Below are 14,269 nucleotides of genomic sequence, written 5' to 3' on the forward strand. Positions count from 1 at the left end.
TGAAATGTAAAACATTTACTAAAAGATGTTTGAATCTTTCAATTGTTTAAAAAGCTAGTTGGTGATTAGGCACACTAATTCTGTGCAGTACATTGTTAACACGAAAAGAAAGGCAGCAAGTCAGAGATGAAAACCAAACCTGCTGGTAATGCCAGGTCAGTGAGTTTCTGAAAGAGATAACGTTTCAGATGAGACCTCCTATTCCAGGGGCCCCACTGCCAACATGGTGAGGGTGAGCTACCCAGCCCCCTCTGACAATGCTGCTTTGTAACCGTTCACGAGGAGCGGTTGTGTGTTGACAGCACTATCCCTCATGGGGATAGGAAGCTCTTCAGTTCCTTCCCACTTCATCCTGATGGCAATTTGGTACCCAAAAGAGGTTGCAGTGGGCTGACCGGACTTCATTGCAGTATCACTGTGCCACATCACGGGGCTGCCTATCCCTCAGTACTCCTTTCATGGCTTGATACTAAGTACACACTCAATATTGTACTCAGCCATGGGGACCAAAAGCCTCTGGGTTCAATCCTCACACTAAGCCAAGTTAGCAGACCTCAGCCGAGTCAGCAGTAGATGCATCTATGAAAAGAAAAAGGAAAATGCAGCCAGGGTTTTCAACTCTGATCACTATCCCTGCTGAAAACTACACCTGCAAACTTAAGGTCAGGACACCCATGGTCAAGCTGCCGGTGGACACATTACCAACTAGAAAGAATGGATATACCCCCTGAGACTGTATCCCAACACAAGCCAGTGCCTTCAGGAGAAGAGCACGTGGATACTTTTGTCTTTTTTCAGGCTGTTTTACTCCTATATATTCTAAACCAAATCTTTGAGGGAACTGGCTTAGAGAAGTCACTAAGCTCAGTAGTGTCAGGGAGATATTGTTTCACAGTGTAGAACAAGCCAATTTTATGATTACACATGCTTTCAATCCAGACATCATGTAGACAGGATATTCAACTCTGGTAACCTCATCAGACATTCATATATAACAAACAGAGGTCAACCGGAAAGCAACAAGGAATGGGAAAAGCTGGTTAATTTTAGCACGCTAACCCCTAAAATAGGTGCAGGGTGTGATCCTTTCCCCAGCTATCTTCTCACGGATCAGGAATGAAACCTGGAAGCAAGGCTTCATTGCCCCCTAGGTGGTGCAATTCCCCACTGAGCCACCAGGGGAATCTGTTTCATGCCTATCAGCAGTTTCCACCCTCCTTTATACATCAAACTAAACAGAACTTAATCTAGCACAACAGCAATCTTGGTCAATTAAACAGTTATCAAAAATATGGGGAAGAAATTGTTTTGGTGATACAATGTACACAAAACTGCCCGGTTCTTCATTAACAGTCTCTAGAAAAAGCAAAGACAGAGCTTGGAAATGCTGTTAAATCTAAAACTGTAAAAAACATATACATTGAAAATTGAAGAATGTTTAATCCCATCATTCTCTGTCCATCTCCATATCTTCAATTTCCACTGGCTCCTCCTCATCAAAGTATCTCTCCTCTTCATCACGACTTACGATGTCAAGATTGTCAAAGTCAGGGTTGTTGTCGACAGCACTGAAATCAGAATGGGTTTTAAATAACAGGAAGTGTTATGGAGGTTTCCTAATCAGAGCTTGCTTTTCCTCCTCCTCTAAAGTGCCATAAACTCTAGGGTAAAAGCCCCGTGAGTGTCAGCAGCTCCCCGCTAGCTTGCCGAAATGGCTATTCCTCTTGCGTGAGCCTGTACAGTGAATAATGGAAAATGTGGAAAGAAAAGACTTGCATTTATAGAGTGGGATGCCCTCAAAGTGCTTTACAGCCATTGACTTCACCTTCTAAAGTGTAGTCACTATTGCAATGTAGGAAACATGGCAGCCAAGTTTCGCACAGTAAGCTCCCGCAGCCAATTGTCCAAAAAAACCCATAGTCGTTATTGAGGGTTAAGTAGTGGCCCTGGACAGCGAGGAGAACACTCTTCATTTGAACAGTGTCATGGGATCTTTTACACGTACCCCCCAGACCCCAGAAAACAGAAAGGGCCTTAGTTTAACATCTCACCTGAAAAATTGCACCTTTGGCAGTGCAGCACTCTCTCAGTACTGCAGTGAAGTGTCAGTCTTGAACCCACAACCTTCTGATTCAGAGGCGAGAGTGCTACCCACTGACACACTGCTTACTTAACGCAGAAACAATCTAAAGTGCTTTAAAGACTCGAGGATGCCGAGCCAGTTTACCAAATTACATTGTTGCTGCAGCTGTGAAATGATAAACAGTTTCTTTTTGGCTAATCTAAAAGATTATTTTCAAGGTTCTAGACAAGAAGAGCAAAATCTGACAAGCATTTTTTTTACATAAAAAATAGTCCAGAGTACATAGAGATAACAAATAATAATGTGCTTTTTTCAAAAACACAAAGGTCGGGGAAGATCCTATAGGCTGGATATTATTTTATATGACAGTGGGTGTGCTAAATGAAGAGTAGTGGTCTGGAGACAAGTTTAGGTTCCAAAAGCCGGCAGATAGTAGGAAAAAAGGAAGACTGAAGGAGGTAAAGAGTTTAACAGTTTTGAAGTCCAGGGAAAGAATGAGAAGAGATTGAAATGGGTATGGCCATCTGCTGCAGAGAGAAAGGAAATTTGGTGGGGCGAGTGATGGAGATGGGACTCCCAGGAAGAAGGAGAAGAGGAAGACCTAAGACCAGGATGGAAAGCTGCTGCGACAAGAGACTTAAATGCAGTGGGATTGGAAGAGGAATGGGTGACTGACAAGAGGAGATGCAGTACAGTAATCAACCAGCATCGCGGTAACCCGTGTAAAATGAGAGAAATTGAAAGAAGAGGGGGGATAGAAGAAGAACATGAGGTGATGAACTGAATCGTGGTCTCAATGCAAGATTGTGGGGGGGAGGGACATTGATATAGTCGATAAACTGAGGGAACAAGAGGGGAAACTTTAAAGACGTATTAATTATCATGGTATCAACAGAGAGAGAACGGCTATTGGAGCGAGAAGCCGAAATCTTGGAAGAGGAATATTGTTTGGAAGGAGGAATGGGTTCGGGTCAGAAATTTGATTAAGTTGGGAGTGGGACTAATTGGATTTCTCTTTCAAAGAGCTTACACAGACACAAGGGGATGAATGGTCACTTTCTATGTTGTATGATTCCACTCTATATATGTATATGGTCGTCACCTGTAATCAAAGTCTCTGTCTTCCCCATCCAGGAAACGCTGGTACATGCGACTCACAAATTCCTCCCTCAGCATGGTTCTCTCATCGTCACTGGGTACCCAGTCTGCAGCTTTAGACTCAGAGTTCTCATCTGGATGGAATCAGGAGCATCGATGTCACAACTCAAAATTCACAATTTTTAAAAAAGTCATTCACAGCATGTGGGCATCTGTGGCAAGACCAATATTTGTTGCCCATCCCTAACCCCCTTAACTGAATGGCTTGCTCGGCCATTTCAGAGGGCAGATAAGAGTCAACCACATTGCTCTGGATCTGGAATTACATACAGGCCAGACCAGGAAAGGATTCTCTTCCCTAAACTACATGAGTGAATCAGAAAGGTTTTTATGAACACATGTCGCCGGATCATTAGTCCAGGTCTCTGGATCATTAGTCCAGTAACTATGCTACTGTTCCCTCAGTTTGAGATCAGTATCCCAAATCTAAGAAACAAATATTCATATTGGGTTGGTTGCTCCTGATCATTGTCCAATAAACAGGCTGGGCTGTGATGCCCCCAGATTCAAATAGCCTGCCAACATTTACATGTGGAATTAACACGTAACAAGTAGCCTCTTAGGCTGGATACAATGCAAAGCATAAGAGTCACTGCCTTCAGTTGAAAAGGGGGAAAATGTTAGTGACAGAACAACATTCTAATGTTCAGTCTTGTTTTCCTGTCCAAAACCCAGAGACAGAAACACACCTTCCTCTTCATCTTCCTCTTCCTCCTCCAAACAGGCATCCTCCCTTTCCTGTTGCCACTGTAGCCTTTCCTGGACAATCTTTTCCTGATAAGTGTTCATCAGCAGGTCAGACAAACACATGGCACTACTCAAGTTTTTGCTGTTCTCAGCTAACAGCTCCTCCTCCGTCATGTATTGTCTAATGTACTGCTCGTAGAGCAAAGGATCTCGAGTTCGCATCTGCTCATCGCTGAAATATTCCCCATCTGTAGGGAAAGAGAAAGCGTGACATTAGCAAAGATCTCTATTGGTCCATTCTCCAGAGACTGGAGCACGAAATCCAGACCAGCTCACACAGTGGAAGTGCTGAAGGGGTCCTGCACTGTCGAAGTTTCGTCTTTCGGATGAGACATTAAACTAAAGCCTAAAGTGCCCTCTCAGATGGACATAAATAATCCCACAGCACTATTTGGAAGAGATCATGGGAGTTCTCCCCAGTTTTCTGGCAATATTTATCAACATCACTAAAGCAGGTTCTCTGATCATTTATTGCCCTGCTGTTTGAGAGAGTTTGCTGTGCGCAAATTGGCTGCTGCATTCGCAACATTCCAGAAGTACTTCATTGGCTGCAAAGGAGTTTGGGATGTCCTGAGGTTGTGAAAGTCATTATAGAAATGCAAGTGTTTTTCTTTTATTCAAGAGACAAAGACTAATTCTGAATTATAAGGAATGTTGTAAAAATGTTACAAGACTCACGTTTAAATCTCAATTAGTCCTGAGATAAGCTCTTGAATCCTACACATGTAAAGAGAAGTTAAACATAAGATATCTAAACAGGATAGCAAGGGGATGGTCCAAATGATTTCTACTGGTCCAATGTTTACTGTCATGGCCCCACATAAAAATGGTCAAGTAAAAATTATAATGAAGATCTATTTTCTTTAATGGAAGGGTAGTCCAACACTTCTAGGGAAGGAGGAGAAAATATACTAATGGGGTGAACAAGTCTTCAGATTTAGGCACAGAGGTGTTCAAAGAGAGACATAAAAGACAATAAAAATTAGACTGGAACAATTTTCACCAGTGCACAGAATGCTAAGAGGAGATTTACTGGATTTTTTTTTAATTACAAAAGGGTTTTATGGAGTGATTGGGAAAAGATTACATCTTCCAGTTAGCGAGTCAATGACAATGAGGGATGAGCCAATTTGAAACTGTCACCAAAAAGAACAGAGGTTACGATTAATTTCTCTAGGCAGGGAGTTGTTAGAGGATTGAGATGTTTTTTTAACAACTGAGGTATAGGCCATTGCATCTTTAAGGGAAGAGTAAAGAGTTGAAGCCTCTTCCACCCCAACAACCCCACCGCCCCAAACCAAGGTATCTCTGCTCCTCCAATTCTTGCCTCTGGCACATCCTTGATTTTAATTGCTCCACCATAGGTGGCCTTGCTTCCAGCAGCATGGGCCCTAAGTTCTGAAATTCTCTCCCTAAGCTCCTCTGCCTCTCTCATCCTTTAAGACGCTCTTTAAAACCAATCTCTTTGGGTATGTTTCTGGTCACCTATTATCTCCTTACTTGGCTCAGTATCAAATTTTGTTTGATAATCTCTCCTGTGAAATGCAGTGGGGTGTTTTTCTACGTTAAAGTAATTACAATGCATATCGTTGCTGAAGCAGAGGAGGAGGCAGAGCTTTGGGGAGAGAGCAAGATTGGATTGCTGCCTTGTTTTAGATTCAACACACAAAATAGGCCAGGTGAACCCTTTCTGTGCTGTAAACTTCTTGCCTTTTTCCTATGGTTTTAAATGTAAAGAGAAGTTGCTGGGGTTATTTCTCAAGGCAAAAATGGAAAATTGTGTACATTTCCCCTTTAGCAATTAGTTACAAACAAGAATCAGGAAAGGGGAAATTGTTTAAGCCAGACCATTGCCCATCCAAAAGAAAAAAATACAGAGAGAGGAGATATATGTTAATCTACCTTTTTCCTACCCTGGAAAAGGGGGAAGACAGTGGTGTAGTGATAATGTCACTGGCTTGGTAATCCAGAGACCCAGCTTACTGCTCAGAGAGGATGGGTTCAAATCATGGGCACAAGTGTCAGGCAATGACAATCTCCAACAAGAGAAAATTCAACCATCGCTCCTTGATGTTCAATGGCACTATCATCACTAAATACCCCACTATCACATCCTGGGGGTTACCATTAACCAGAAACTGAACTGGATTAGCCATATAAATACCGTGGCTACAAGAGCAGGTTATAGGCTAGGAATCATGCAACAAGTAACTCACCTCCTGACACCCCAAAGCCTGTCCACCATCTACAAGGCATAAGTCAGGAGTGTGACAGAATATTCCCCACTTGCCTGGATGAGTGCAGCTCCAACAATACTCAAGCTTTAACCCCATCCAGGGCAAAGCAGCCTGCTTGATTAGCACCACATCCACAAACGTTCACTCCCTCCACCACTGAAACACAGTAGCAGCAGTGTGTGTACCATCCACAAGATGCATAGCAGGAATTCACCAAGACTTCTTAAACAGCACCTTCCAAATCCATGACCACTACCAGCTAGAAGGACAAGGACGGCAGATATATGGGAACACCACCACCTGGAAGTTCACCTCCAAGTCACTCACCATCCTGACTTGGAAATGTATCACCGTCCCTTCACTGTTGCTGGGTCAAAATCCTGGAATTACCTTCCTAACTGCACTGTGGGTGTACCTACACCACATGGACTGCAGCGGTTCAAGAAGGCAGCTCACCGCCACCTTCTCAAGGGGCAATTAGGGATGGGCAATAAATGCTGGCCCAGCCAGCAAAGCCCACATTCTGTGAATGAATAATAAAAACAAAGTAGACAGATGTGCCACAAGTGAAGGTATCTGCATAGATTAAATAGATTAGACAATCACTGTGAAACAGGTGAGGTCCATCAATGGGCATCATGTGTTCACATCCAACACATGGTTCTGATTCCAGCCCAGATGATGAGATGAATTTCCTCCTTTTTCTGTTCACAAAAAGGATGTTAAACAAGTGAAATGGAGAAAGAATTTAATCTCGGTTCTTACTGGATACAAATCCACAGCAATAAAACTTGCAATTGTTTGATACAAAACTAGCAAGCTCACTCAGAGAGCCTGGTAGAGTTGAGAAATATTGCTGAGATAGTTTAGAGGGAGCTTCGATTTTTATCTCACCAGGAAGTACTCCATGTTGACACTGGACAAACACACACACAAAATAATGAGGGGAAATCTGAAACAAAAACAAGAAGTCCTGGAAAAACTCAGCAGATCTGGCAGCATCTGCGGAGAGAGAAACAGAGTGAAAGTTTTGAGTCTGTATGACTCTTCTACAGACATATTGGACTCAAAACATTAATTCTGTTTCTCTCCATAGATGCTGCAAGACATGCTAAGTTTTTCCAGCATTTTCTGTTTTTATTTCAGATTTCCAGCATCCGCAGTATTTTGCTTTTATTAAAGAGGGGGAACATTTGTATTCCTAGGAAATGGATAAGGATATTAATTCATCAAGAATTAGAATTAGCAGAAGGGAAGAAACACTGCTAAACAATGTCCCTATTTACAGGTTAGCACAAAAGCAGAATACAATGGATGCTGGAAATCCAAAATAAAAACAGAAAACGCTGGAACAATTCAGCAGGTCTGACAGCATCTGTGAAGAGAAACAGAATAAGGTTTCAGGTCTGTGACCTTTTCCAAGGGCAGGTTCTTTGCTGGAAAGTATAAATGCAATAATATTCAATTCATGTGGTACTCACTTCTGTAAAAGTAACTAACAAGGATGTGGTGAAACTGACGATTTCTGTGTTTTAAGTGTCCTTGCTCATCATGTTATATCAGTTATGTTCTTATTTAGTCTTCACATTTTTCATATTTCTTGGTAAGGATTTATCTTACCCAAATTATCAGGTTAGAGAGCATCCAACTTTATATTTGCTCCATCACCAAGATTGCCTATTTCCACTTCTGTAACATAGCCCGACTTCACCAAGACTCAGCTCATCTGCTGCTGAAACTCTCAGCTATGACTTTGTTACCTCTAGACTCAACTATTCCAATGCCCTCCTGGCTGGCCTCCTAGATTCTCCCACTTCAAACTTGAGATCATCCAAAACTTTGTTACTGGTGTTTTAACGAGCATCTGGTCCTGTTCCCCTACCTGTGCTCATTGATTGACATTGGATCGTGGTCAAGCAACATCTTGACTTTAAAATTCTCAAACTTGTTTTCAAATCTCACCCAGTCCTATCTCTGTAATCTCCTCCAGCCCCATAACCCTCCAAGGTATTGGAATTCGGGCCTCTTGTGCATTCTTGATTTAATCATTCCAACATTCAGCTGCCTGGTCCCAAGCTCTCTACCTCACTTTCCTCCTTTAAGATGTTCCTTAAAACCTACCTCTTTGACCAAGCTTTTGGTCATCTGACCTAATATTTCCTTATGAGGCTTGGTGTCATAAATTGTTTATAACGCGGGACTTTTTATTATATTAAACTCATTACATAAATACAAGTTGTTGTTTGTGATATTAGTTGATCATAACCACAACTGGCATTGGACTTCACATCCAAAGACTAGGGAAGGGGAAATAACGTCCACTCCTATGGAAATATCAAGGGTGCCCTGTTGGAAAGTAAAGGTTTGAATTATTGGGTTAGGATACGTTTATTTTGATGGACTAACAGAATCAAACCCTTTCAGGTCAGCACATCACTAGCATAAGTAAGAAAAATATGATCCAATCAAACTGAAAGCTCAATAGAAATAAAAAATGTCCCAAGAAAAGCAAATTAAATCACTTTAACAGTGTCTTTAAAATTGCATGCAGATGTGACATCTTCCGTGGTTGAATTACTCCTTGATTCTCATTGTCTAGTGAGAGAAATAGTGTTGGGGAAATACAGGAGGGGCTGCCAGCACCATTAAAATGCAGTATCTTCCTAAAGGTGAGGCGGGAAAAAAGTAACAAACACCTTTTTACATATCACCTTTAATCAGCTGCTGCAGGGCCGCGTACCTCTTGTTGCGAACATTTGTTCGGGCAGTTTTCTTCTTGGAAGACTTTTTAATTTCATTACAGTAAAAAGTAACTTCATAGTTGCCAGCCATATGATTGAAACAGATCAGATGCTCTTCTTTGATGATTTTGTGAAAACGTTCCAGGAACACCACTGGCTTACACCAGAAAAGATCTTTGATGATGCCCAGCTTCTGGTCATACACAAGATCAGGCTCGTCCTTCTGCTGGCTCTTGATCTGAGCCTTGCTACTGGCAATCGTATCAAACATGCTGTTTAGCGAAGCGTCCATGGCATCTTCCTGCTGCTGGTCAGGAAGCTCCTTCATCGCTTTGGCTGCATCTGCAATCTCCTCTGCTGACGAGGTAGGAGCAGTGGACTGATTCTGTTTCTCAATCTCATTTGGAATGACAGAACCCTCACTAGAGATTACGAGCATCTCTTCCATCTGTGCGTCATTGGCTTCCTGAGTGACACCATCTGGAGAAGTGTCACTCACTGTTGGGGAAATTTCCAAGAAATCTTGTGTCTGTGATCCTATGAATAAGGCAATTTTCACATTAATTATGCAGTTTACTGTAACACATGTTAAAAAATAATTACAGCACAACTTGGGGAGAAGGGGATCCATTTCTGGACTGAAAACTTAAAAGTGCTTGAAATGTACCGCAGGAGGCTGTTCAGCATATCGTGTTTACTAACTCCTAGCTAGAGTGATCCAATCTTCAGGACAGAACTCTGATGGAAGATTCCATGTGACACGAATAGTGAGTTTCTCTTTCAGACAGTGGCTGCCCTGCTGTGCATTTTTCTTTTAAAAGTTTCAATATTTCCGGCATTACCCATTCTCTCCGAATGCTTTAATGGATTTGATCTTCGCCCCATGCCTTCCAAGTCACATTCCCAACATCTGACACAGACACTCACGTTACCATTTAAATGATTATAAAGGAAATTAAGATATTCCTGGTGATCTGCTTGGGGGGGGGGGGGGGGGGGGAGAGAAAGGAATTTTGTGGAACAATCTGACTGAAAATAACTTCCCTCAAACCTGGGAATTCTGTAGTTAACAGAAACTGGATTTGGGATCAAATCCCAGGCCTGGGAGTTGAGGCTGTGAAGGCCTCAATGTCCTGAACCCCTCTCCCCGTCGATATTATTCCATGTTTTACCTTCCACCCTTTTCAAACCGTCTTCCCGGTCCATCGCCTCACATCTTAGACGCGGGCCACCTGCTTCTTTCTTTCTTTTTTTTAAATTTAATTTTACCCCAAGTTTTTGTCCAGAGAGATTTCGACACAAAGTTTTACCACCCGGAACCTGAAGAGCAACGGACCGGTTCCGACCTTCAACTGGGTCCGATTTGGGGGAAACTAATCGCGGCCCCACAGTTCCGGCTTCTCAACAGCCCAGGAGGGCAAGAAACCCAATTTGTATTCTTATGGGAAGTTTATAATATCATTTGTTCGCCGATGATGATTAAATTGACGGGTAAAATGACGGGGAATACATTGAATTTTGGGTCCTTTGCATTTTGTGTTAAACATGTAAGCACACACACACACACACACACACACATATATATATATATTTGAGCCAGATATTCTTGGTTTTAAATAGTTGAAATTCGACCAACTGTGGATGCAGATTTTTATTTATGTGGAACGAAATATTTTATATTCTCCGGTGAAATTATTATAACCTCAAACTGCAGGAGCATTTCACTCAAAACCCTTACACTGAGGTCCCTGACATGATCATGGCAAACAATTTTATGGTTTTAGAATCATTGAAGCACAGAATAAGGCCATTCAGCCTACTGTGTCCCTAGCTGGCCCCCTGCAAGAGCACCTCAGTTAAGAGCAATTCCCATGACTTTTAATTGTAGTTCTACAATTTTTTTTCAGATGATTATTCAATATTCTTTTGAATGCCTTGATTGAATCTGCATTCGCAACACTCTCAGGCAGTGCAAACCACTCGATGCATATAAAACATTTTCCTTCATGTCACCTATGGTTCTTTTGCCATTCACCTGAATTGGTGTCCACTGGTTATCGAGCATTCTGCCAATGGAAGCAGTTTCTCCCTATTTACTCTGCCCAGACCTCTTATTGTTTTGATGCCTCCATCTATTGTCCTCACAACCTTCTTTTCTCTAAGGAGAGCAGTCCTAGATTCTCCAATCTCTTCTCATAACTGAAGTGCCTCATCCCCAGAACCATTTTAAAAATATTTTCTGTACCCCCTGAAATGCCTTCCCATCTTCCCTAAAGTGTGTATATTAGGATAATTAAAGTGCCACCCCCTCCCCCTGATTATAACTATTCTGTAGTTTTTGCATGTGTCTAATTTCTTCGTCACCGTGTTCCTCTATATCTTTCCCGCTGGATGGTAGCATATAGAATACACTCAGTAGTCTAATGGCATCTCTATTGTTCTTAGCTCTAACCAAATAGATTCTGCCCTTGACCCCTCTAAGACAACCTCTCTCTCCAGCATTCTGATCTTTTCCTGCATCAAAATTTCCATATTTCTCCTTCTTCTCCACTATTTTTCCTGAACACATTGCATCAAGAGATAGGCAGTACCTCACCCTGCCCTTTCTTGAGCTAGGTTTCCATTTCCACCATCACAGCATATTCCCACTTGGCTATTTGTGCCTGAGGCCAGCAGCCTTATTTCCCACACCCTGTGCATTTACATACATGCTGTGTAAATCCAATCTAGACCTTATTTCATAAATTCCATTAGATTGGAAAATAGCAACTATAACTCTATGCAAAAAGGGACGGAGACAGAAAGCAGAAAATGTAGGCCAGTTAGCCTAACATCTGTCATAGGGAAATTTTTATAAGCTCTTATTAAAGATGTTATAGCAGGGCACTTAGAGAATTCAAGGTAATAATCAGGCAGAGTCAACATGATTTTGTAAAAGGGAAATCATGTTTAACCAATTCATTGGAGTCACATTGAAGGAGTCACATGCTGCGGATAAAGGGGAACCGGTGGATGTACTGTATTTAGATTTCCAGAAGGCATTTGATAAAGTGCCACATCAAAAGTTATTGCAGAAAATAAAAGCTCATGGTGTAGGGGCTAATGTATTGACATGGATAGAAGATTGGCTAGTTACCAGGAAGCAGAGAGTTGGTATAAATGGGTCTTTTTCTGGTTGGCAGGATATGATGAGTGATGTACCACAGGGATAAGTGCTTTTTACAATTTACATAAATGACTTTGATGAAAGGACCGAAGGAATGGTTGCTAATTTGCTGACAATAAAAAGATAAGTAGGAAAGTCAATTGTGAAGAGGACGTTATTAGGTTAATTGAGTTGGCAAAGATCTGGCAAATGGAGTATAATGTGGGCAAATGTGAAATTGTCCATTTTGGCAGGAAGAATAAAAAAGCTTATTATCTAAATGGTGAGAGTTTGCAGAGCTCTGAGATTCAGAGGGATCTGGGTGTCCTAGTGCATGAATCACAGGTGTTAGAATGCAGATACAGCAAGTAATTAGGAAAGCTAATGGAGTATTATCATTTATTGTGAGGGGAATTGATTACATAAGCAGGGAGGTTATGCTTCAGATGTACAGGGCATTGGTGAGACTACATCTGGAGTATTGTGTACACTACTGGTCCCCTTATTTAAAGAAAGATGTAAATGCATTAGAAGCAGTTCAGAGGAGGTTTACTAGACTAATACCATGAATGGGCAGGTTGTCTTATGAGGAAAGGCTGGACAGGTTAGGCTTGTATCCACTGGAATTTAGAAGAGTGAGAGGCGGCTTAATTGAAAACTTTAAGATCCTGAGGGGTCTTGACAGGATGAATGTGGAGAGGATGTGGAAGAATCTAGAACTAGGGGTCACTGTTTAAAATAAGGGGTCGCTCATTTAAGACAGAGATGAGGAGAAATCTTTTCTCTGAGGGTTGTGAGTCTTTGGAACTCTCTCCTCAAAAGTTGGTGGAAGCAGAATCTGAATATTTTAAGGCAGAGCTGGATAGATTCTTGATTAACAAGGGGGTGAAAGGTTATCGGGGTAGGCGAGAGTGTGGGGTTGAGGTTACATTCAGGTCAGCCATGATCTTAATGAATGGCAGAGCAGGCTTGAGGAGCCGATTGGCCTGTACTCCTCCTGCTCCTAATTCGTCTGTTCATATTCCCTCTTACTTTGACTCCACATATTGCCTTAATACTTCTCACTCTGGTGCTTCCTGTCTTTCCAAATTCTCTCTGCACCTTGTTTTCTCTCTCTATTGTTAAATCCTGGTTCTCATTCCCTCTGTCAAGTCAGTTTCTTTAGGCAAAACAAAAATAAAAATAAAAATACTTGGAAAAACTCAGCAGGTCTGACAGCATATGCGGAGAGGAACACAGTTAACATTTCGAGTCCGTATGATTGTTCAACAGAACTAATTAAAAATAAAAAAGAGGTGAAATATAAATTGGTTTGGGGGGGTGGTGGTGTTGGGACAGCTAGAGCTGGATAGAGGACCATTGTTAGGTGGAGATTTCCAAAAGATGTCATAGACAAAAGGACAAAGAGGTGTTGACGGTGGTGATATTATCCAAAGAATGTGCTAATGAGGTCATTAAGGGTAGAAAGCAGGATGAGCAAGGCACAGATAGCCCTAGTGGGGATGGGGTGGGGGGAAGGGATCGAAATAGGCTAAAAGGTAGAGATAAAACAATGGACAGAAATACATTTAAAAATTATGGAAAAGGTGGGAAAAGAAAAATCTATATAAATTATTGGAAAAAAGGGGGATCGGAAAGGGGGTGGGGATGGAGGAGAGAGTTCATGATATAAAATTGTTGAACTCAATATTCAGTCCGGAAGGCTGTAAAGCACCTAGATGGAAGATTAGGTGCCATTCCTCCAGTTTTCATCGAGCTTCACTGGAACAATGCAGCAGGCCAAGGACGGACATGTGGGCATGAGAGCAGGGCGGTGTGTTGAAATGGCAAGCGACAGGGAGGTCTGGGTCATGCTTGCGGACAAACCGAAGGTGTTCCGCAAAGCCTTCTTTGGCTTTGATCCAAAGAACCCAGTCTGTGTTTCGTCTCTCCAATGCAGAGGAAACCGCATTGGGAGCAGCGAATACAGTAGACTAAATTGAAGGAAGTGCAAATGAAATGCTGCATCACTTGAAAGGAATGTTTGGGCCCTTGGACAGTGAGGAGAGGGGAAGTAAAGGGGCAGGTATTGCACCTTCTGCGGTTGCATGGGATGGTGCCATGGGAGGTGCTTGAGGTGTAGGGGGTGATGGAGGAGTGGACCAGGATGTCCCAGAAG

General features: G+C 42.1%; 1 protein-coding gene across 3 annotated transcripts; it reads right to left on the minus strand.

Moving 5' to 3' along the window:
• On the minus strand, positions 1 to 10,325 carry ccdc97 (coiled-coil domain containing 97). 3 transcript variants are annotated; one of them, XM_041179449.1, is made up of 5 exons: positions 10,139 to 10,325; positions 8,937 to 9,503; positions 3,931 to 4,176; positions 3,186 to 3,315; positions 1 to 1,568 (listed from the first exon to the last, which is right to left on the minus strand). In XM_041179449.1, exons 1-5 carry the CDS (start codon positions 10,170 to 10,172, stop codon positions 1,448 to 1,450), a joined length of 1,098 nt encoding a protein of 365 aa, XP_041035383.1. In that variant the 5' UTR covers positions 10,173 to 10,325; the 3' UTR covers positions 1 to 1,447. The 3 variants fall into 3 exon arrangements, with proteins under 3 accessions (XP_041035383.1, XP_041035384.1, XP_041035385.1); XM_041179450.1 differs by having other exon boundaries at positions 10,236 to 10,314; XM_041179451.1 differs by lacking the exon at positions 10,139 to 10,325 and adding an exon at positions 9,634 to 9,773.
• Between the last annotated feature and the right edge of the window lie 3,944 nt (positions 10,326 to 14,269).

The sequence above is a fragment of the Carcharodon carcharias genome, chromosome 34 (genome assembly GCF_017639515.1).
Source record: "Carcharodon carcharias isolate sCarCar2 chromosome 34, sCarCar2.pri, whole genome shotgun sequence".
Taxonomy (NCBI): domain Eukaryota; kingdom Metazoa; phylum Chordata; class Chondrichthyes; order Lamniformes; family Lamnidae; genus Carcharodon; species Carcharodon carcharias.